This window comes from Hydra viridissima, unplaced genomic scaffold, assembly GCF_058129835.1.
Source record: "Hydra viridissima isolate aposymbiotic clone 2 unplaced genomic scaffold, HvirCarnegie_v1 scaffold_10, whole genome shotgun sequence".
Taxonomy (NCBI): domain Eukaryota; kingdom Metazoa; phylum Cnidaria; class Hydrozoa; order Anthoathecata; family Hydridae; genus Hydra; species Hydra viridissima.
The window spans coordinates 13,991,081-14,016,121 of record NW_028324309.1 but is presented as its reverse complement, the minus strand read 5'-3'; the positions used below and the strand labels follow the sequence as shown (position 1 = coordinate 14,016,121).

At 30.7% G+C, this 25,041-nt stretch overlaps 1 protein-coding gene and 1 pseudogene across 1 annotated transcript; one reads left to right on the top strand and one right to left on the bottom strand.

Annotated features, from left to right (window-relative positions):
* LOC149883227 (uncharacterized) overlaps positions 1-25,041 on the bottom strand; it is a 72,714-nt pseudogene that overhangs the window by 22,110 nt on the left and 25,563 nt on the right.
* Positions 1,881-20,620, top strand: LOC149883230 (uncharacterized). Its single transcript, XM_090101249.1, has 8 exons — positions 1,881-2,021; positions 12,058-12,159; positions 16,365-16,782; positions 16,904-17,093; positions 17,588-18,007; positions 18,101-18,223; positions 18,339-18,612; positions 20,101-20,620. Exons 2-8 carry the CDS (start codon positions 12,128-12,130, stop codon positions 20,474-20,476), a joined length of 1,833 nt encoding a protein of 610 aa, XP_089957375.1. The 5' UTR covers positions 1,881-2,021; positions 12,058-12,127; the 3' UTR covers positions 20,477-20,620.

Below are 25,041 nucleotides of genomic sequence, written 5' to 3'. Positions count from 1 at the left end.
ATATAGCATCAATATAACAATAAACATTGTTGTTATATTGACGATTTATCTTGAAAAATGATGTTATATTGTTCAGATATAACATCATTTTGATGTTATAATAACGTTATATTAATGTTATATCTTGAAAAAGGATGTCATATTTTTTAAATTTTGATGATACAATGACGTTATATTGATGTTATAATGATGTTAGTTCGCGCAACTTTGTCGTTATATTTTTTTAAAATATAACATCATAATTTTTTAGTGTGTAGAAGAGACAAGATCTCAAGGCTCCCAACCTAATGACGACCCTTTCTTTGATTTGGCTAATGACGTCCTAGTTGGAGTTACCTCCGCCCCAGCTGATCAGTCTTCCATTACTATTGAATGAGAAATGTACCTCAAGGTACCTGCAGTCACTGGATTGGATGTCTTCGACTTCTGGAGGACCAACAAACACAAGTTTCCATTGTTGGTTGAATCTACAAGAAAATGGCTTTGTGTGCCTGCATCTAGTGCTTCTTCAGAGAGAGCTTTTAGTACTGGAGGTGCTAATGTCTCCTTCAAACGAACCAAGTTGCAACCAGGACAAGTAGAGAAACTCCTGTACATCCAGCAAAACTCTGGCAAAGTTAAGATCAAAGTTAATGATTAGAAATAGTTGCTCACTTCTACTGAAGAAAAAGCCGTTGAAGCTGCTGCCGTTTAAGGACCTGCCTCTCCGTCTCCTGCTGCCTCTCGTGCCAGTACTCCAAATGTGGTTGATCTTGCAGTTGAAGACAATGATTAGTTTGGAACTTTAGACAAAAGCAAAAATTCAATAAAGTTAAATAAATTATGAAATAGAACATCGTATTGTTTCATATCGTTTCATATCGGTTACTCTCGTTTGAAAAAGTGAAATAACACTGTTCTCCAAATTGACCGCCAGGTTGAAACTCTCCCCACTCCTGGTTTTTTTACATTTAATCAATCATATGCATTAGTAAACACAATATATGTTGTCAGAAAAATCTGAACTAAGTGCTAAATATGTACATTTTCAAAATTAAAACGCATAATTTTTGGCTTTTTTTCTTCCAAAGTTTTAATAGTCAGCCATAATGGTTACCAAAATAACCCATCTACATTTATTTATTTCATTTATAAAAAGACTATAATATAAATACATCTGTATCACAAATGATCTAAACATTAATCAAAAAGCAAAACGACATCTTGACTCGATTTGAAGATTTTCATATATTTAAACTAAAACTTGGCATTTAAAAAAAACAACTGGAATATTGTAAAAAGTATCGTTATTATACCGATAAATATCGGTATTCTCATTATTTTTATGTATTCCGATAAACCGATAAAAAAAAGCCGATATTATCGTTTAGTTATCGTTTTAAACGATAAGTTAACGTTTAATTATCGTTTTAAACGATAAGTTATCGTTTTATAGCCAAACTCATATCGTTTGATATCGTTATCATTTCATATCGTTACCGATTCAAAATATCGGTTCTTACCGATATAACGATAACGATACGCAGATCCTTACTTTTAACCGCTTTTATCACTATTTACTAAGCACCTGGGAGTTCGCCAAATTTGGCTAGTTCGAGTTTTTCGAGTTTAAAAATTTTGATCAAGTTTTTCGATACCAGTTTGTCAAATAGCAAAATTTTTCAAATAATTCGATTTCAAGTTTCATTTTCATTCAAATATCTTTTTTAATAAGTTATTTAACAAGCACAATATTTATTTGACAATATCAATCAATCCAATACGGAACCGTCATCTCATGTCATCTTTTGAACCGTCATATTATATATATGATGTTAACAAGTTGTTAATGTCATGTTAATAGAATGACGATTCAAAAGGTTAATTGTGTAATGTTAATTCAAAAATAAAAAATCGGCTTTGTTCAAAAACAAATTAAGTAATACTGTTTATTAATAGTTAAACGGACTATTCTCTGAAAAACCGTTATTACTGTGTTAGTCTACATTTTGTGTCTGAGCCTGTCAAACGTACATCACAAAGTAAGTTTTGAAATTAACCAATGTTAATAACTCTTTTCGTTTGCCTTTTCTTTTTGTTTGTATCCATTTTTTAAATCAGGAGAGAGGGGAGTAGCCTTGACATTTAAGAATAATAGAGATATTACCCATATACAGACGAAAAATGAAGTGAAAAAAAAGCATTTTAATGAAAGTGAAACACTTATTTATTGAATTAAAAACAAAAACATAATGATATGTGATACATAAAAAAAGCACAAAACTTAAAATAAATTATGTAAGAAAATCAGGAACTTTTAAAATTGAATAGTCCCAGCAGGCAAAATGATATCTAAAATGCATCTAAAATACATCTAAAAACTAATCTAAAAGATGTCTGACTTCACGTCGTGAATGAAAGCTAAATGGATGTCTATCTTATAGACGTCTTTTTGATGCATTTTATTTGATAAAAAATAAATAAAATAGACGCATATTGCACATCTTTTATGCATCTAAAATGATGCATCATTATTGCACCATTACCGTGAATTCAGACATCTTTTAGATTAGTTTTTAGATGTATTTTAGATGCATTTTAGATATCTTTTTTTTTGACTGAGCTAAGTTTAAAAAAGTTTATAAAAAACTATACAGTAAAGAAACAATTAGGTTCGAGTTGTTGAAATTTATTATGCAATATTGAAAAAAGATAAAAGTTTACAATAAAAAATAATGTTCTATATTGAGTCCGCCAACTCGTTGTTCCACATCATCGGTATCTAAAATACAATATAATGTAATAGCGTGTAAATAAATGCACTAATGCTTTAAAAGACATGTACAGTTATCAAAAAATATGTTTACATGAAATTTATATAAATTTTCGTTCGGCTTGTTGTTAAATTTTAATTAAACATCAAAAATATGAGATACGACAAGTTTTTCTGGTACAAAGTAAGGATAATAAAGCTGTTTTTTTTTACTTATCAACCTCTTCATCTTCAATTAGCTGAAGTGGATATAATAATAATAATAATAATAATAATAATAATAATAATAATAATAATAATAATAATAATAATAATAATAATAATAATAATAATAATAATAATAATAATAATAATAATAATAATAATAATAATAATAATAATAATAATAATAATAATAATAATAATAATAATAATAATAATAATAATAATAATAATAATAATAATAATAATAATAATAATAATAATAATAATAATAATAATAATAATAATAATAATAATAATAATAATAATAATAATAATAATAATAATAATAATAATAATAATAATAATAATAATAATAATAATAATAATAATAATAATAATAATAATAATAATAATAATAATAATAATAATAATAATAATAATAATAATAATAATAATAATAATAATAATAATAATAATAATAATAATAATAATAATAATAATAATAATAATAATAATAATAATAATAATAATAATAATAATAACAATAATAATAATAATGATAATGATAAATGTTAATAACAGTTATATAAAAAATATAATTTTATTGATCTCAGTATATGTGACTTAACAACAATGTATCATCAATTTACCTGTATTTAGCTTCCTCTCGCTATTGACTTTACTATATTTCTTAAAAGAAGCGTTATGTGCACAAACGACCTTAAGGAACGCCACAAACTGCTTAAGCAGTTTCTGGCGTTCCTAAAAAACCTTATACATTATTATAAAAATATAAATTTTTATTACAATCACATTTTAATCTATAAATAAAAATATCAATTTAAGAATTACGTTTTGATCTTTCAGATCATGGTCATTTGAGTAAAATATTATGCATTGATACCATGAAAATATTCTATCGCTGTAATAACATGTAATTCATGATGGCAGACAATTTTATTACTTAAAGCTCAATAAAAATTATTGTGATTATAATTTAAGTCGTTCATAGGTCAGTATAAATTTAGCTAATTTTTGGTAAATCTGAATGTAGGAAGGCAACACTATCACTTGATCTACTCAATAGTCCAGAGCAGTTTGATTATAATAGACTCGTGATTTTTGGAAAAGTCTTTTTCAGCCAAAAAATCGCATTGTAAAGAAAGCTTTTGAAGAAAAGATATCAAAGGAAACGATATCAAGATTTTTCATTAACAAAGAAGCAATAGTTCAAACAATTCTATCCATTTCTTCACTCATTGAGGCAACAGCAAAAAAATAAGCATCTATGGTATATTGAATGTAGTTTTTTGAGTCAGGATCCGACAGTCCAGATCTTAAGACATGTGCCAGGAAAGATCTGCGCGGTTATTTTGAAGGATATTTTTTCAACTACTGCATTTCGATACTGAATGTTATATAGAGGAACCTGTTGTACCTCTGACCACTTTTTGTTTCCGGGCGTTTTTTTACTCGACGGTTGAATCAATTTATACCATTCAAAGTTTATGTTATTCTCTTATATTTTGCGCAAAAATTATACTTTTGACTTTTTTCTCATTCAACCAAAAAGTATCATTTTTGAGCGTTTTTAAAAAAGTACTCAAATAGTCAATTGTACAACATGTACGTTGTACCTTTGACCAAGGTGTGTTGTTCCTTTGACCGTAATGTTATTAACAAGTTCTCATGAATATTTGGACTTTTAATAAGTAATCATGACATATTACAGCTTTGCTATATGTTATAAAGAAATTTCTAGCCAACCACATGTCAATAAAAGCTTACATAAAACCATTTTGTAAGAAATTAAAGACATTGCCGCAGCAAGTTATAACCAAAAAACATTTTTTGATGGTCTAAAGTAAAATTTTGTTTCTTGTCGCTTTTATATTACAATCCCAAGTAAAACGTTTCGTTGTAATTCAATTTATTAATTTTGCTTTGAAAAATAACTACTAACTGCAGCATTACATAAGTCTCCCTTGGTTTGGATTTTTTGATAGATCTTGTTTTGTATCTAGTCTTGTACAAAGGGCCATTCATTGTCCTTGTACTTAGGGCCGTGTTTTAAAGTAACATCTACGGTCATAATCCTTATGATTTTGTTTTTTTGTAGTAAATAAAAGAAAATGACATCAATTATCAATATTATTTCAATTTAGTCATATTTTTTTGAGTTGGATGCTATTTACATGGGACGGTTAGGGTTAAGATTGGAAACTTCAAATGTGATTGAATTGTAAAAAATGCTTTTAATTAAGTTAAAAATATATTTGCTTTTAATTAAGTTAAAAATATATTTCTATAACTTGCTATACTAGCTGGTGGCCTAGGTACAATTAGAAATGAACTCATTGTACCTAAGGTTACCGATTTTAAAACCCTTTTACTTGGCGGAGTTTTATATTTTAAGTAATTATGTCGATATCAATAGGAAGTTTTTTGTATGATATGATCATACAAAAAATCTGGCCCTAAGTAGATTAATATCCTCTAAATAGGTTTTTAACTTAGAAACCTCTTAAAACCCAACCAAAACTATTTTTAGTTGTCAGATTCATTTAGATTTGACCATAATGCCTTTTAGAGGAAATCTTTTAATGCAGACAATGAAAAATACGAAATTAAAATATATTATATTAAATAACATTACTGTACAGTAAAAGATGTCAGATCAACATCAAACATAAGTTACTGACGTCTAGATGATCCATGACCAGCACTTGGTGATGGAACTTTCATTATAATATCTTCAAGTTCTACATCATAAATATTGTCATCTTCTCTTAAAAATTTATCGTCCCCTGATTTCTAAAGATACTTAACTTTGTAAACTAAATCAACAACTTCAATAGCTTCTGCGACATAATGTCTAGAGTATTTCTTTTCCACTTAACTTGACAAGTAAGAAATTTCCTGAAACAATTTCACTATTTTCTGATTCATTGTCAAGTATATTTATTCCAAAATCAATTTCATCAAAACTTTCATTATTTAAACTTGTGTCAGAATGTTGATTAAAAATAATCTGTTTTGCCATGGATTTTATGTCTTGAAAAAGGTTTTTGACATTATTAGATTTTGAATGTAAAATAACTTTCATTTCAAGTGTATCAGTTAAAATGCGTGATTTTCCCTTATGCCTTTTTGAAATAGCTGCCTTTCTTAATTTGGCTTTTGGGTGAGGTCTTATTATTTCAGGTGAAACAATTTCCAATGTTGATGGTAAATTGCCAGGAATGGTTTCAACCTCATTGCTATCATTAGAAATGCAAGTTTCAGTATCCACTATTGGCCTATCAGTAACAGTTGCAGCTAAGAAGTCAATTTCAGTAAAAATATTTTCATTAAAGGGAAAAAACCCAGTACATTTAAAACTATTAACAATATTATTTGGTACAAAAGCATGAGGTTAAGCTTGACCAACAAGGTAAGATATATCATAAATTGTAACTGGTTTACCAGCATTTCCTGGTGATATCATCCAATTATTCATGGCATTATTATAAAATATTTTAAATGGAACAAAAACACCACAATCAAGGGGTTGCATTTTGTGGGTTGTGTGAGGATGAAATGTCATTAAAATTTTGCCCGATCTTTTAGCTAATTCAATAATAGAAATGTTAACATGACTTTCATGGTTATCCATTAATAAAAGAACTGGTTTTTCTACCGAAGGTCGTACATTACTAATAAAATGCTCAAGAAATTGCAGAAAAATGACTTCATTTGACCATCCAGATTTATTAGCTGCTCCTACACTTTCAGGAGGAGCACCATTCAACATGTAGTACTTAAATTTTGCACGCAGAAATACAAGTAATGGTGGAATGCTACTTCCAGTAGCATTAATGGCTGCAATCATTGTTACATTATTGCCTCGTTCTGCACTAGTTATACTCCCTATTTGCTTTTTGCCCTTTGGGGCTAGGATTTTTGGTGGTACATGAACTGTGGTAATTCCTGTTTTATCACAATTCCAAATGTTTGATGGCTCAAAATGATAACGTTCTAAAACATTTCTATAATTTTTAAACACAATTCTTACAGTGTCTTTATTGAATGCAGAAGATCTACCAAGACTTGTTGGCTGCGGTTTACGTAGGGATAACTTATCATTATATCTTTTCCGAAATTCTCGTAGCCATTGTTCACCAGCACATTAATTCTTTATCCATGAAGCTTCAATTTTTTTATGGTTCGTTAAAGCATACTCATATGCAAAGAATCTGATTTGCTTTAATGTGAGCCCATAATGCATATTTGCAGCATCTGCCAAGTATTTTACCAAAATTAATTCTTCTTTTGTTGAGAATACTTTTTTTGGTTTCTTATGTGAATACAAATACTGGGTTCTTCCATATTTTTTAAACTGCTTTAACTGATATATCAAAGTTGATTTTTTAATGTTGCAATGTCTTGCTGCTTTACTTAGACTCATTTTTTGTTGAAGAACAAAATTCACTGCATCAAACATATCCTTCTCGCAAATCTTCTTACGAAAAACACCAACCTTACTCCTTGGCATTTTAAGATTAAAACATATTAACAAAAATGATTATATATTTATTTGCTCTTACTTCCTTATTGCTGTACAGAAATCAAGTACAACTATATAATCAACTTAATTATCAAGTTGCTACAGCTGCCAACTAACTTAATTATTAAAACTGATTATCAAGCATTATAAGTACATAAAAATATACATTCCAATAATGGATTGTGTGTCAAGTGTAAAATTTACTCTTATTTATCAATAAATTAAATAAAACAATGCATAAGATATAGAAATATATAAAAATATAATTTGTTAATATTATTTTATCACTTATATTATATTTAAAACTTTCAAAATACCAGCAAGAAAGTAATAGTACGCCTTTCGCTGATTTTTACATGCAAGAGCACAGCTGTCTGATAAATTTGATGAAAAATTTAATAAAAGTGTCCTCATTAAGTTCGCAAAAAATTAAAGCGCAGTACAAACCAGTCAAAGGTACAACGTCCTACGCTGGTCAAAGGTACACGAGATGGGTTTCTTCAACAATTATCATCTCAAACCCCATTTAGGGTTAGAAATTATTATTTAAACTTTTCCATAATAAAAAAAAGATGTTGGTTAATGTAAGTAATATCATACATTAGCCAAACAACTATTTATGACAGTTTTGTTATCAAAATAAGATAAACATAAATATTTACTTTTTAAGAGCTAAAACTAATAATTTCTTGTGGATCAACGCAATCTTCCCCAACCATGATATTTTAAGGTAAAAAGAATCGTCATGGACTAATATTTCAAATGGCACTTCAATTTTTTGCAAAATGATAATAGTCGGCCAATATGACAGAGTGACTAAAGGTACAACGTGGTCAAAGGTACAACAGGTTCCCCTATATTTTGAAAGTACACATGCATTAATCTTCTTAAATTTCACTTAAATAAGTTTGGGAAGTTGTGTAAGAAAGAACGCACGCATTTTGCGTTTTACACTTGACATCAGGCTTTATAGGTCTTTGGCTGGACTTTCTTGGTTGCTCTAATTCATATATTTTTGATGTCTTGGATATTTTTAGCTTCTTATACGTTGAACCTCAGTTTTCCTTTGGCAATAGCCCAATATCTTTCGATAAGATGAAAATTGGGACAACTTGGAAGGTTGTAGTATTTTTCAACAAAATCTACTCTATGTTTTCTATGCCAGTTTAAAGTTATCCCAGAGTTGTGGCATGAAGCCAAATCGGGCTAAAATAATGAATTACCCATATGAGATCTTAAAAATGGCAAAAAACGCTTCTTCAGGCAATCTTTGATGTGTATTTCGATATCATTTGTTCCATTTTGTTTAAAACTCAGTGTTTTGCGATTTATGGGTGAATAATATTGATGTCCTGAAAGAGATTGGAAATATGCGCCGCAATAAGTTTTATCATCAGTAATCAAATGAATTTTTAGAGAAGCAGAATAAATATGAGCTTTTACACTCGTGGAATACAAAGTAATGTGGATTACATCTACCTTGCGCAAAATTTATCTTAAACTTTATACAGAAATTTATTTTCAATAAACGATACGTGAAAATGCAAATTTTTTTTCTATATTTTCTCAAGATGCCAAAAGTGTAAAGCACATTTATTAAGTTCATGTTAGTCAAGACATGTTAATCATTGGGTTTAGAAATTAATGTAAAATGGCTTGAAGAAACCACATGGATTCTTCGTAATAGATCAAACTAATAAAGTAACAAATAGAAAGCGTGGATGGGGATTTGATACCGTTTATTTTCCACAACCTTGATTTACGGAGTAGAGCGCAAAATATTTTGTTTTATAAAAATGGAAAGTTTTAAAGTAAAAAGAATTTTAGTTTAAAAGTTTGTAATGCAAATAATATTCTCTGATAGGAATACCCAATATGGAACTAGATTTAATCCCCCGTTACAGCTCGACAAGAACAAAAAAAAAAAAAAAAAAAAAAATACGCATTGGTTAACTTGGAAACGTAATATTTATTTACAAACGTTGACTCTACAAATAACTTTAAGAATTCTCCAAATAGTGATATATCATGGCATGCAGTTTACATATCCTAAGAGCTGAGTTATGAGCTGACATATATTAATAACTCTAGTAGTATTATCAAGTAGATTTTACAAACACTAGATCCATTTCATCAGTAATTGGTTTTAACAACATAAAATATACTCAAGCTTATCAAGAACCTAAAAATCCTGTAGACACACTAAAAGTAAATAGTATTCAAGTTCACATGGATATCATTTCAGGATCTTTTGCAGATAGCTCAACATCTAATGCTATTTGTTCCTTTTTCCCAAATGCGTCACTTGGATATAAAATTATTAAAACTCCTTAAACTTGGTTTTTCTTCTTCCAATATACAATTAACAAAATAGATATGAGATTGACTGATCAAAATGACTGTAAAAGTTGAATCCTAAGTTCACATTTTAATCACGTAAAACTACTTTGTCTATTCTTATTATTGGCCACGTGTATGCATTTTCAATTGTCTCTCACTTTCATAATTCGCCATTTTCATCTATGAATCAAAGTATTTTTGAATCAATCAAGATTTAGCAGAGCTCTTTAAAATGCTCCAAAATTTGATAGAACACCAACAAAAACTTAGAACCCTATGAAGAAATTAGGCGACATTCTTTTTGTTGAGTAATACGTAATGTGGGAAAATGAGACTGAGATGCCTCAGAGTGAAGTGTGAATGCTTTGAGTGCATGCAAGTTTGCCGTGTACCAATAAACTCACAAGATCTCCTCACTAAAGAAATCAACCCTTAAAAAGAAATTGAAAATGCAAATAAAACCAGCATTGTTGCATTGTTTACTCGAAACAAATTTTTTTCATTTGCGATTGACAAGCCTAAAGTAAATTTAATAGTAATGATAAAATTACAAATGATCCCCATGGTCTTTCTAAGGAGTGTGGGCTCTTTCCGTAATGTTTTGAATGAAGCGCTTAGAACATTGTACTAATCAGGACATCGTTAATTATATCCAGCTGAACTTCCTTATGTTTGAAGTAAATAGAGGCCTATAGCTTTAAAGGTCGTAGCACCGCATCAAACAATACTTTTTTGAAGGAATCACAAATACTAATGAAAAAGCCCAAAGACCCTTTGCTACATTGCATCCACCTCTGCATCAGTGCGCATAGTACACTTTTGTACATTTTCTTGGAAGATTGTCAATTGATCTAGTTCTTCCAAAATGAACAATTAGGTTATCGAGCCATGTTAGCTCTAGAAAGAGACTCTGACATTAAAATGTTGCCGATATAATCTCTGAATTAGAATAATAGATCATTTACTGGGTAATAAATACAAATCGGTTTTACCGGTTGCAGGATATCACACACCATTTTGCTCTCCAAGTAATGCTCCTACATATAGCTAAAAAGGTTTTTAAGCCTTTCAGTGGAAACCCTTACATTATTTTTCCAAGAAAACACTTTTTTCTCTTTTATAACTTCTTTGTACATGGTTGGAAAGTAATAAAAATGCTTGAAAATTGAAATATTCTATTAGGCAGCAAGTTGTTTCTTAATCCGCAAGTTTTTTTTTTTTATCCAGTCGCACAATGGACAAATTTCATAGAAAAATGCCCAAATTTCTTAGAATAATGCCCAAAATGTAAAGAAAAAGAGTTCACGTAAAATTTTGTTTTTTTCAGAAATTAGTCGAGAAATTAGATATGATTAGATATAATTAGAATTAATAAAAAAGTCGAGAAATTAGATATGAGCTTTTAAGTTTTGTGAGCAGCATAATTTTTCACCAAAACGATAAAAAAGTAGTTAAAAGAAACTGACGTACCAAATTCTACTGATGGAACGTATAAAAAATAGTTTAAAAATATAGTTTTTGTTGTTGAGTTAATAAATATTGCATATTTTATTAATAGATAGTTCAGAATCCATTTAAAATGTAAACTTCCAAATCAATTTTTCGTTTTAGACAACATTTTTATTGTTCGGCAAATGATTTATAAACTGGCTTTTTACCAAATCTGTGAAAAACAAAGTTTTTTGATTTTACAGACTTCCATTTTAAAATTTATTTAATGAAATAGTTAAATTGGGGCTCCAATCAGTGATGTTTTTAAAAGCAACCATCAACCAATTAAAAATCAATTAAAAAACAAAATCTTTTTTTTGAAAGTGTGTTTTTATCAAGAGTGCACTTTCAAAAAAAATATAATAATAAAAAAAAAAAAAAAGTTATGAAGTATGGATATAAAACAAAAGCAAAAAAAGTTCATTATCAGCCCTTTTGTTTTTAATTTGTAGTCTTCTATTTAAAAAAAAAAAAAATCCTCTTTTTAAAGATAAATTCATCTTTCAAAAATTAAAATACTGTTTTAAAGTTTAGATTAATTTCAAATTTAGAAAAACTTGCGAACATTTTAATTTAGAAATGAAATTTGTTTTTTAGTTTTTCCTAATTTTTGATTAAAAAAAACAAAAAAAAACGCGTGTATAATGAAGCATCTGTCGCGTGTAAAATTGTCTCCTTCGGTAATGAAGATCACAACTGAGTAGTGATTTCAAAGTTATGACTGAACTTTATTTCTTTTGTCTAGTTAAGACTTCATATGAAAACACAAGTTGACGCGAATTGCATCATCCTTATAAAAGTATAAAGAAGCAGTGATGGAATTTACTGGTTTCAGCGAAAGTGAAAGGTACAACAAAAAGTTTCTTATAGAATTTGGTGCTTTATTTTTTATTTTCAACTTAGATATCCCTTTCCCCCTGCACCCCCCCCCTGCACCTCCTCCCTCCGTCAAATATCACCTTTATAGAAAATGAGCCATTTACTAATTTAATAACTAGCTTAAACAAAAAAATCGAGTTAAGTTTAAAAACGTGTTCTTTAAACGATCAAAAACAGTTCTTTGATCGTTTAAAAAACACGATAATTTCCATTAAAAAAAAAGTTAAAGTTAATTCATACCTTTTCTTGTGATACAATTGTTAAGAAATTAGACAATCAGCTTGAACTTTGTGACAGTTAAAATATGTTGCCTCATATTGTCTCTCTTTACTAACATATTGTCTCGACTAACATAAAGTAATTATTTAACATATTGTCTCTACTAAAGTGTAATAAACATATAAGTTGATATCAAAATCACGTGTCTTTTGGAACACTCTTTTGCGATGACATATACCTATATGACTTTATCTTATATCAGTTTCTGCAACTATGGTGCATTTTGGGTACTTCAACGAGAGTGTGTGCATGTTAGCAGGTTTAAGCTAAGATGGCGTGCATTATAAGAAATCTCAGTGGGATGGAGTTTGTAAAATTAAGTTGAGAAATTATGTCAGTGACGCATTTTTTCAGGATATTCTAAAAACATTCAATATCAACGCAAGTCCATGGGGTAGAAAGCATATTTTCAGAAGGCTAATGTTCATGGAAAGTTAAAATATATCTCATTTCTTAACACTGCTGTTTTTGCCACTTGGCATGGTTTTTATATTGGTTACCTTATTCTGTTTGGCTTTGAGTTTTTGTTGCTAAAAGGGGAAAGAAAAATCTATGCACGTCTATACAGTATCTATAATTTAAAAGTGCATTTTCAAAAAATGACTCTTAAGTTTCATTTATCCATTTCTTAAAAGTTTGCCAAATGTGCTGATAAATCTCTGGGAACTACACAGTTTTAATACAAAGCATATTGTTCAATACAACGTTTACGGCAAAGAGCGGCAATGCTCAGTGTTTGATGCGTTTATTTTGATTTCAAATGATTAAGTTATCAAAGCAAATGTAAAACTTACTGACATATTCTTCGCTATTGATGCTTCACAGGCAGAATAGTTGGGTTCAAATATTATTAAAACTAAAACGGTGAAAGAAAAGTTAACAGAAGAGGCTATAATCAATTAATTAACTGGTGGGAATTTAGTTCAGATTACTGTAGAAGTTTCAGAGTTAAAATCAAAAAGAACCAAATCTGTATAAGAGTCTTCTCAAATACTGCTGATTCTACAGATATTTTTTGGAACTTTCCAACACCTATATAGTTTATTTGTATTAAGTTGTATTAGTAAATAAGTATTTGGAAAATTTAAAGAGCTCCAGTCATATGTTGAACCCTTCTATATTGCAGAATTAACTAGGTTTAAAAGAAAGGAAATGTCGAAAGTAGATTGTGATAGTGGAGTTCAGCGAATCCAGATTTCAGCAATAGTTGAGGGTATTCCTGAGTCTATCTGGACTTAAAGAGTAATTGAATGAAAACCGAAGTGAAATGAAATAATTTATTATACAACCTTAGACTTAAAATGCGCAAACACTGTCTAGGATTATGCTTTGACCTCTGGATGCTTTTGGACATTTGAAAGTTTTAATTACTGGGCTCAGAAGTGTAAATGTTACTGATGCCCATCCATATTTTATTGTTAACCACATTATTCCATTTATAAAAAATTCTGGCATGGTGCTGAAAATTTTTAGAGAACAAGAAGGCGATGCAATGCTTGTTAAATTTAAACCTGGAAAAGATGTAAAGTCAGTATAGAACATAATAAAAATGGGGAAAAAGTTAAAAAGTTCAACCTGGAGATCAGTGGATGTGAGCAGGTTTCACTTATTCAAAGTGTAATTTTTCGGCCGGTAAATAAGTTTTTATGATTTTCACTGGATGTTTTTTTTCATTTATTCTTTATTAAAAAAGCAGGGCATTTTTCCTCGAACACATAATTAAAGTTCTATATAAACATGCATGTGTATAGGTTTTTCATTCATAACATTTCTATACTAAACCTTTTGTCTGATTAACATCAAAATCGTACAGCTGAAAAGTTTTAAGAAAATGTTTGAAGAATGGAAGCTTTGTTTTAGCTACATTAATTTGCTTTCTGGTAAGGTTAGGTCTATAAGGATCCATCTAGAGGAGAGGGGTGTAGCAAAGACTCTGCTCTGGGCCTTACGTTGAGTAGTCTCACTATTTAAAGAGATGCCAAGATGCATATTTTAAAGGCTGTTGCTGATTGCCATTTTCTATTTAAAATATTAAACTTTTTTTAAATGGAAAAAAAATCTTTTATGAAAATTTTTCTTGCATTACTCAAAAGCTAAAAAAATAAGACAAAATAAATCCAAAAAACTTTTTTAATTGGGGTGGCATTCATCAGCTAATCTCTTTTTAAAAGTTACATAAAAAGTATTGCGTCGTTTTTTTCTTTGCTAAAAGCAGCCACCTTCAACGCGTGAAGTGCAGTCCGCTTTCAGCCAACTTTTAGCTTTCTACTTTAATTGAAAAAATCAAACTATGCTAAAAGCTAAAAGTCGCGCGGAAGAATATTAAATAAAAAAGTCAAACCCCAAAGCATGTAATATTGGTTAAATCTAGTGTTAGATTAGAGGAAGACGATTACGACATTATTTATCTTGAAAGCTTGGGTTATTATTCATATATTCACTATATGCTTAAGTTGAAAATGTATAGCAACGCAATTAAGTAAATATTTAAAAAATTGAACCAAAAAAACTTATTTGACAAAATTAAAGTCAAGGGTAAGACAATAAACTAAAAATGAACCAGGAAAACGCCAATTGAGTTCTGAAAAAACTTACCAACTTACAAAGAAAGTTGCAAATTGGAAACAAGTAAACTATGCCTGCCAAAGCTGATAATTGTAAATAACAAAAGCATGCAAATGAAGAATATGTATCTGAAATGTTTAGTCATTTAATTTTGTAAATAGAAAACAGATATTTCAGGCTAAAGTTTGAAACGAAATAAACTTTCCAGCGAATATCTAAGTTATTATGAGTAAAAGTGTTAAACGAAGGAATAAAATGAAAAAGTTCCTAAACATGAAATCATAAATTATGTTATTACCATTGGTTTTTCTTGTATTTGAAAGTGGGACGAAGGTTGGGGGCGAGGGAAAATCTAATACTGCTTTTATCAATTATTCCTATTGTATTCTCCTTCTTTATCGAGTATCTTTTCTTCTTTTTCTTTAATTGAAACGGCCAAAATTTGCATATACTTTTCTTAAATCATAATATTTCTTCTGACTTCTGTTTAATTCCTTCCTTCTTCTGTTTCTCAAAACTTTTTCCTGTTTTTCTCTTTTGTTCATTTATAAAACCTATTGTTTATCCAAAAACTCTTCAACTACAAAAAATCTCACTCCTTCAATCATTAAAAACTCTTCATAAAAAAAGGGTTCTAGACTCCCTTTAAAACTCTCTGAAACTCTTCTTAAAAACTCTTCTTAAAAACACTTCCTAGAAAACCTTCTAAAAAAATATCTTTTTTCTTCCCTTCATTATATCTTTTTGCTTATTTTTGGTTGTGACACCAATTCATCCCTGATTTATATGAAACGTGTACTTCTCTTCCCTTTATTTTTAAATTTTCTTCGTTACGCTTTTTTTCATTTCATTTATTTATGACAGGTTGATGAGCCTTCATACGTCTTTTTTTTTGCTTTATTTTTCTGCTTGTGCCACTAGATGCAGAAGTTTCCATAAAAACATAACCTCCTTGAATATCCTAAAACAATTAAAAAGTATAAAATTTTACAAAATTATAGACTAAATTATATTAAATTGAAATTACTTAATCTTTAATAGTGTTAAAGATTATGTCTTTACGTCTTTTCCTTTTTTTTAAAGTTAATTATTTCTCCACACAAAATGTCTCAATTTAAGTATTAGGAAGAGGAATAGAGAAAATGTAGATAAATATTAAAAAATGAAAATAACACAGCTATAGTTACAATACCTTTATCTCTAAGTGTTTCTGCTTGTTGTTTCTGCTTGTTGTTTCTGCTTGTTGTTTCTGCTTGTTGTTTCTGCTTGTTGTTGGCTTCGTAACATTTACTTTTTACTTGACATTTAATTTTCACCAAACACTTTAAGGGAAGTTGAGTTTAACGGCGTAGCCGAATCTCCTGTTGTTTCGCAACCTTCAAATAGTTTTGGTCGATTACCAAAGGATATGAAAAACAATAGAATTTATTATCCTAAACCAATGAAACTGAGGGTATCCGCATGGCCGATATGTGTTACTTTATTATTTTTACCATTATTGCTGGCAGTCAGTGGTTTCTTGTTTTACCTAGACCCGATAATTGGTGGATCATCTTTAGGATTTACGTTCTTGATTATTATTATACTAATTAGCTACATAACATGCAGTTTTAACTGCAGACGAAGATTTATGAGATGGTTAAAGTGTATGTATGAAAACTGTTGCTGCCGAATCGATTTCACGTCAAAACTTAGTTTAGCTGATGCAATTGGACGGTATGAGGAGCAACCAGTTTTATTGAGCAAAGTGAGCTTTTAGTTGATTGATAGTAAAAGCGCCTGTTTTTTTCAATTTTTTATATAAGTCTTTTTTCACGTTTCAATAATAAAGGGTTTTGTAATTACAACTAAATCTACAACTTTTATAGGAGATTACCGATGTTGTTATCAAGCACCCTTTCTTGGTAGCAATTATGGAAACATTATGTAGTGAGATGCCACATTTTTTCTTCTCTTACCTTATATCCGGGAGTTTGAGAGAAGGGTTCGGAAAAATTCTTCCATCAACATCACTTCTGGCAACTGACTATGATATAATGCTCATTCCTGATGGTGTAGGTAAAACTTGCTTTTATGTCTGTAATAAGGGTTTTCCTTTTAAACTAACCCGTAGAACAACCATGTTGCTTATTTGTTATTTTAATTATCTTTGCGAGCCACACGCTAGTAAAATTGTACTTAATAAAGTTTGCTGAAAATCAACCAGCTAGTTTCCGATCTGATACTTGGCCGTGCGCAGGTAGAAGTTTCGTTGTGATTTGTTATATACACGCTTTATTATCTCCTTATAAAACCATAGACATTTGTATCGTTCCCTAACTTTAAATTTTATTAACTTTTAAGTTATTATCTCCTCAACCCTAGTTATTAATATCATTCATTAAAACTTTCATTAATCTTTGAGTTTTGATAACATTTTTAATATAAGTATACAAACTTCGTGTGAATTTTGCTTCAAACATAAGAAAAGTTTACTTTTTAAACGGAAGAAGTTTTAAACAGTATTTAACACCTTTCTAGTAGTCAGTTTTTTACTGTTTATGTTAATTTAGACGTATATGGATACAATTCTCAGGACACATCAGCGGTGTTTACCGCTGTTGAAACAGATATTGCGAAGGGATATGTTTGGTTGAAACTTGAAGATAAATATTTGGAACAATGGGAAAAGTTTTGTCTTCGAAGACGCGTTGATAAGGAAGGATGCAGTTTTCTCTCTTCAAAGCTTTTTATTAATTATTTAAAAAGAATTATAACTCAATCAACAGAGGTCCATCATTTTGTTTCTAAACGGTTTAGTTCAAGATTTGAGAACGTATGTATCACTGGAGTTTACAAAGGCCCCGCCTTGAACATTGAGGTTAAAATTGTGAAGCAAGGCGGAGTTTTTTCTAGGGACAAATGGCAGCAACTATTTGACGCAGACTTCACTCTCGCCCTTCATTGCAGATTCTGGCCTGAGGTGGCCAAAGGTAGGTTGAGTAAAATGTAAAATCAAATTAAACCGACCATCCGTTTTTATTACAATTGTTCTCGTCATTTTAACAAAAACCTTTCAAAAACAGGATTTTTTTACCCTGAAAGAAGGAAGCATTGGCCAAGCATTGAAGCTGTCAGCACCATTCGAAAGCTAGGATGTCACGTGACACCAAAAGCTTCAACCACTGCTCTTGTCAAACTGTTTACAGGTAAAAGCGTTTAACGCCTGCGTTCTTGTGTAAAGCTCAACTGTAGATGACTGACCTTATATACCACACATGAGCCAACATGCATTTAAACAATGAACATGCTTTTGTTTTTCAGAACAACCAGAATACACCACTTACGGTCAAAGCACTTCGTTAGAGTGGCGATACTCATTTTCTCAGGCGGAAGTTATTTTGTCAGACAATATTCCATCAAGTGCTCGCTCTGCTTTTCTAGCGTTAAAAGCGGTCAACAAGCGCCATTTTAATCGCAAAGGAAAATTAATACCGAGTTACGCTCTCAAATGTATATTACTCACTATGGTGGAGAAAAAACCGAAATCATTTTGGGAGTGTTCAAATCCGAATGAAGTTGTAGAAAAGTTTTTCAGGTATTTTGATTTTATGTTTAATTATATTACATTCAATCTTCTATTTCAAGGTGCTGATATTTTAGTGCTTCTGTTTGAATAATGGTTATAACAAAACTTAAAATTGCTCCATTTTAATCGTAAGTATATTATAACTATACTTATTAGCCCCTCATCCTATATTTAATCATTATAATTATGATTTGAAAATGCCAATCATAGCTATAATGGCAAAAAACATTTGTACGCTACCGTTTTATACCTGGAAATGGTAGCGCGCAAATGTTTGTAAGTAGTTCTTTTTCAATATATTCTTTACTTTTATATTTATTTTCACTTTTTTATTTTTATTTATACTTTTTAAGTTCTTTTCTTTGCTTGATAAATCAAAATCTTTCGCGTGAGATTTAGTAAAATTGCATTTGGCCTCAAAATATTTATCTTAATTTAATATGGAAAACCCCTGGAGCAATTTGTAACGCAATCAGTATGTGCAGGTTTAAAATCAAATTTCACTTCGCTAGAAATTATAAAGCTTAATCAGAATTTAATTATGAGTTTGATAATAGATAGCTGCTTAAGATATAAAAAAGTTGTCCATAGCTTTTGCAATCAGTAACTGCTTAACATCGAAACAACATGGAATCCCAAGATCATTCTAAACATATCCAGTTTATCTTTTAACGTTTTACTATATTGTCGGAAAATAATTTTTAACACACCTAATTTCTTCTGATTCGAATGGTTTCATTGATTCGAATTGATTCGAATATCTGAATGAGTTGATTTCTTGCTTCAGAAAATATTTTCCTGCTTGTGAAGATTGCCTGACGTCGCGTGTCATAGCTTTTTCGATTTTTCGCTGTTCGTAATGGAATTATTTTTTACATCGCTCTTTCTGGGATCAGGACAAAATGATGAACTTTCCGATGTCTCTTGGTCTTACCACACTTTTCTTGGTATACTTTTCTCGCATCAAAATTTATTTTCTTATTTTCAACAAACTGTGAACTCTTACACGTAAAAATGTTAGGTGGGTTAGGCAAGTACAGATCGAATAATCTTTTTTATAAAGCTCTCAACAAAAAAAAACGCTTTGCGGAGAAGGTTGTCCTTATTATTACTCATTATGATTTTTTAAAGAAAAATTCCTTTAAATAAAGAATGCAAGTTTACATAAGCTGAAATTTAAATTTGTGTTTTTTTTACTTGAAAGCAAAATATTTTGCTTTCTTAAACTAGTTAATTGAAACAAGTTTAAATTAACTGATTTAGGAAACAAATATTTTACGAAATAATCACAAATGTTTGCATGGTTTTAGTTGATGCAAAATTTTACTTTTTGATGCAAAATATACTTTTTAGATTGTTATTCTTCTGCAAAAAAAAAAAAAAAATGCCTATTTGGAATTTGTTAGGAAGAAAGAAACTTTTCTAAAAAAAATAAAGCATGGTTTTTAAACTTTCGCACGCTCGTGTTCTCTGTAATAACTTACCGCCTTTTTTCAGTGAAATGTTGCAAGAGCTTCAGCAAAGATTGCGTGAAAGAAACTGCCCGAATTACTGGATACCACAAATAAACCTTTTCCAGGACTTTACAGACCTAGACTATTACCTAAAGGAAATGATTGTAGATTTGGTTTGGAGAAAACCCGTTAGTTTTGTTGCCGACGGCTATCTTGAATATGTCCGCTACTGCATGTTAAACTGTTGTTACTGTGGGAAGAAAGGATATATTGAAGATGCCGAAGCTCAGCATTTTGTAAGTAATGTAGATTTAAAAGAGCCATGCTGTATATTGCCAGTTTGTAAGTGTACCAACAATACTTCTTCTTGTTTATGTGGTCCATGTGGTTACAATCGAATCAGTTTAGATGTTTACTAAAAGCAGGCGGCTTATCTTTTTTAAGAAGTTTTTAGCAGAACTTTTAAAATGCATTTTCTTTTATGTTTGGTTTTTAAAGGCTTTTTGTGAATTACAAATTATACTCACGATTCTTTAGATTAATTTTTCTAATGTAAAACATACATTTATTATAAGAAGAATAGAATAAAGTTGGGAACTAGAGTTTCATACTTAACTATTAGTAAAAATAAAAATACCTCAACTTTCGTGCTGGTTTCTGTTGCTTATTTTCGCATATAACTGTAGGTCTATAAAAGTATTCATAATTATAAGAGGTTGTTGTTTGCAATCATAATAACAAGTTCTATACTGGCAAATTTACTCAAATCCAAGCTGAAAAGCAGATGATATTCGGATATTTACGGAAAATATTTGCGCGTTGCGCTAATTAACTATATCTTCACCAAAAATACACGTTTTAAAATAAGTCTTTAAGTTTTTTATCTCATAATTTGTTTATTACAATTCCATTTTTGTTGGAATTTTTATTTATAAACAGTTAAAAAATTTTCAATATTTTGAAAAATCTACTATTTTATATTAATAGTAGAATTACTTTACATATTAAATAATAAACTATATTTATTAATTTGTAAAATATATAAACAATAATCACTAAAAATCTTTCAAAATTTGAGATTGAGTAAAATATTTTCATTTATGTAATAATACATCACGAAATTTGCATACATATAGCGTTTCGCTACGTACTTTGTGGACCGCACACACTCAACATGATTATTCTTATTTTTCATCTTCGTCTGCTGCTTGAAATAGATCATCTTAAAAAAGTTCACGGTGACGCATCATCTGAGGGCACCTAAAGCCAAACCCTATAGTTTTGATGATTATAGGCTTGCTTAATTTTGAGCAGCTTTTCTCTAAAAAATAAGGATTTGTTCCTTACTGCGCCCAAAAACCCTGTTCAAGATTATCTGACATCTTTCCTTCCTTACGGGTTTGTTAGCATTTGTCATCAGTTATGTTTTACACATTTGGTAATGCTTTATTCCCTCATCTTACCTACTAATCAATCGTGCTGTTTCGCAATTCACACAAATATCCCGCGAAATTTTTCTAATAGATCTGTTCGCATGTCGTAGAACTCTCATTTTAATGATTTTCCGTTAGCGATACGTTTCGACAAAAGGTTTGCAACCTCTTCCAGGTCTGTCATGTTCTTGTTCCAACTCCTTTTGTTGCTTATTTGCTTTCGAAACAATTTGCTTTGTTGTGTAAACATTTCTGATATTTTAATAGGTTTTTTTTGTTATTGTTGATTGATATACTTTGTTTAGAAAAAGTGTTTTTACTTATGCTGTACAAGCTATTTATACTAAAAGACAAGATATTAAATCTAGATTTCTTTTTGTGTTGTTCATGCTTTCATTAAATGAGTGTTGCTGGGGAAACGTTTATAAATCTAGAAGGTTGATGTTTTCAGGATATCAAGCACTCACCGCAAGTAAAACGCAAGTTTTCGTTGAAATCTACTCCAAATACCTTTTTTTAGCTGATCCAGTGACGATAAAAATCCTCTGTGAGTATTCTGCTTTTTCACTGAACAGCCTAAAAGCCATTATTTTTAGGAAAATGATGTCCATGGAACAACTGTTTTAAGTAGATGTAAAATGCGGGTCCTGGCTCATTGATACCGTTATATATGGGGGTGTTGATGTTTTTATCCAAGATGTCGGTTTTTAAAAACTTTTATCAAGAAGAAGTATAAAAATAATCATGTTATTTCTGTACCTTTTAAGATGCTGATGTCTTTTTATTCAGTTTTCTTACCATGTTTTGTAGTGACCGATGGCTAGCGTGTGAATTCCGTCTTTTAAGATAATTCTTTTGTCGTCGTTAGCGCTGAGTGCGACTTTGTTAGTTTCTTCGGTGTAATTTTCATGAAGATGAGATCGGATAACGTTCATGGTTGCAAGTTTTTCTTTCTTATCCATTAAGCAGTCTTTATAATGTTGATGTTTGATGTGATTTTCGACGACTTTCTTTTGTACGCCTTTGCATTTTTTGTGTTCTTCATTTTCTTTGGGTATGTAGTAAGAGTAGAGCTTGGGTCGAAGTCCAATAAACTCTTTCATTTGTTTACCAGCAGCCTCATCTTTGAACATGCCAATAACCTTTTTATTTTCACCCACTTTGAAGCCAACGTTTACAATGGCAGGATGGTCTTTAGGAAATTCGCTCGTGTCAAATTTTTCAAGTACATCATCGACAATGTCTTTGTAAAAATCTTCCGTTTCGATTTCGTAAAAGAGCGAGTCGGTATCGGTCATGAGTAATTTTGCGCGATCACCGTATTTTGGTTTCATGTAGTCATAGTGGTGTTCAAACATCAAAATCTTGCTGATGTCGAGGATGCTCATTCCCAAGTAAACAGGTTTGTTGTAAACCAGCTTTTTCTCTTCATGTGAACCGCGATTAATTTTTCATCAAAAATGGTGAAGCTTTCGAATTGAGGTTTTTTGGATAATTTTAAGGCTTCTTTTTTTGTGGTGACAAGTCTAACGTCAACATGATTTTCGATGTTTTCCATGGTTTTTCCAAAGACAGAGTTGTTCATGAGTTTGAAAAATTCTTTATCAGATTCGAAGGATGCTTCTGTTCTCTTTTTGGTGTTGAAACCGATGTATGATTTCATCCAAGGTTCTTCTCTAAAGGTGAAGCCTCGATGAATTTTGGTGATGACTAGACCTAGTCGTTCATAGAGTTTTAGGCTTTCATGGTGGACGACGTATTTTACTTTGTTGTTTAAATTGGGAACCAGCTTTTCTACTCTTCCAATGGTTAATCCTTTAGGAGCCAAAGGGTAGTCATTGTGTAAATCGTGAAGGCTATCGGGGTAATCTAAATCGACTTCTAGAATGCATGGCATCGATTTCCAATTTTTAAGCTCTTCATCATTCATCCATCTGAATCCTCCAACGGGAAGAGGTTTGCTCATGGCCCATCCATAAAGATTGTTGGCGTCTAAATACTGGAGGAATTTTGAGGGTTGTGAATGATCATAGTCTTGCATGTATTTGTTATTGCCAGTTCCAAGTCGATTGGAGATCATGCTGATTCCACCGCGTATTCCTTTTTGTGTCATGCGAAGCATATCAGGATCGCTAAAAAGTTCTATTTTAGCTTCAGTCTTTTTATAACAAGCTTGCATAGCGAGTCCAGGGCAGGTGTAATACCATGTGGGATCTTGTTCGTAACTTTCTATACACACGTTTCTAAAATTTTCAATAACGTCTGTTTGAATGAGCACGTCTGAGATGTTGTACAGCTCGTGGTAATCTTTAAACGTTTTGCATCCAAATACGTTCCAAACGTTTTGCGCATGCGCGTATTCTTCATCGCCGATGTGTTTATCGTTTAGTCTGGAATAAAAGGCTTCTTTGGGTGGTAATTGCGTTTCGGAAAACTTTTCAATGGAGTCTACCCAATCATAAGGGTAAATGCCTTTTTTTCTTATCAAGTTGAACTGTTCCTTTTTAGGATAAAATTCAGCCACGTTTTTGCATTGTTCATCGGTTAGATTTTTAGTTAGTTTGTCTAAACTGAAAGGCAAGAATCTGTCAAGAAACCTTATTTCTTTCTTTACTTTTTTTGGTTTGCCTTTCTCATCAATATAGTCTCTCACTTTGATTTTTTTGTAGAAGCTGATGTATTTTTCTTCATTGTTAGGTATGCAATTGAGTTTCCCGTCTAATTTCTTGATAAACAAGTGACTGTCGTAACAAGACAAATTGTGTAAAAAAATGGGTATGAAACTTGGGATTTGATAATCAATGTTACATTGTTTGTGAGCAGCACCACGGTACTTTCCAGTCAAATGACAGTGGTCCCACACTTTGTCACCGTTAAGATCCTTTTTGCAAATGTGGCATTCGGTTGCATCTTTAAACTTCTTTTCATCCTCATCAGTCTTGTGTCTCTTTTCCTTCCATTGTTGTTGAAGTAAATCGCAATCGTTCCAAATCACTGTAAGGTCTGCTTCAAGCCTGGTGACAAACTTTTGAGCCACGTCATCCTCTTCGCTTTCTGCTGTGTAAATGACTGGCTTTCCCTTGTAAATGGTTTCGTCGAAGCATTTGATGAAGTAGCTAAACGAGCTTGGAACATGCTTTTGATACTGTTTGGTGTATGACTGTTTTGAGTCAGGGGTGCAAGAGTTGACAGGTTTGGTGAAACATTCAAAGTCAGCATTGACTACAAACGGAACTCTCATGGACATGTTGTAGTTTTTAAACTGAACGGTGGTTCTTTCTTTAGGAAGTTCAATTCGAACCGAGATGTGTTTATAGCAGTCTTCTTGATGTTTTTGAAGCTTTTCTTCTTGGTCATAAGCTTGCATGCAATTTCTGCAAATATGTTGTTTTCTTTTTCCTTTTGTTACTGAAGAACCAACCAGTTTTCCTAAGTTTTTAATTAGGCAGTAATGGTTAGTGTCTTTGTTTGAAATGAGCAGCAAATCGATATTATGCTTTCGATCTAAAATTTTGGATATTCGTGAAGGATGAATTATTTTTACTTCGTAC

Excerpts from the sequence above, each read along its gene's own strand:
- LOC149883230 (XM_090101249.1), top strand. The coding sequence starts at position 12,128 with ATGGAATTTACTGGTTTCAGCGAAAGTGAAAG. Across the intron at positions 18,224-18,338 it reads TCTTGTCAAACTGTTTACAG|AACAACCAGAATACACCACT; the intron begins GTAAAAGCGTTT and ends TTTGTTTTTCAG. Across the intron at positions 18,613-20,100 it reads GTTGTAGAAAAGTTTTTCAG|TGAAATGTTGCAAGAGCTTC; the intron begins GTATTTTGATTT and ends GCCTTTTTTCAG.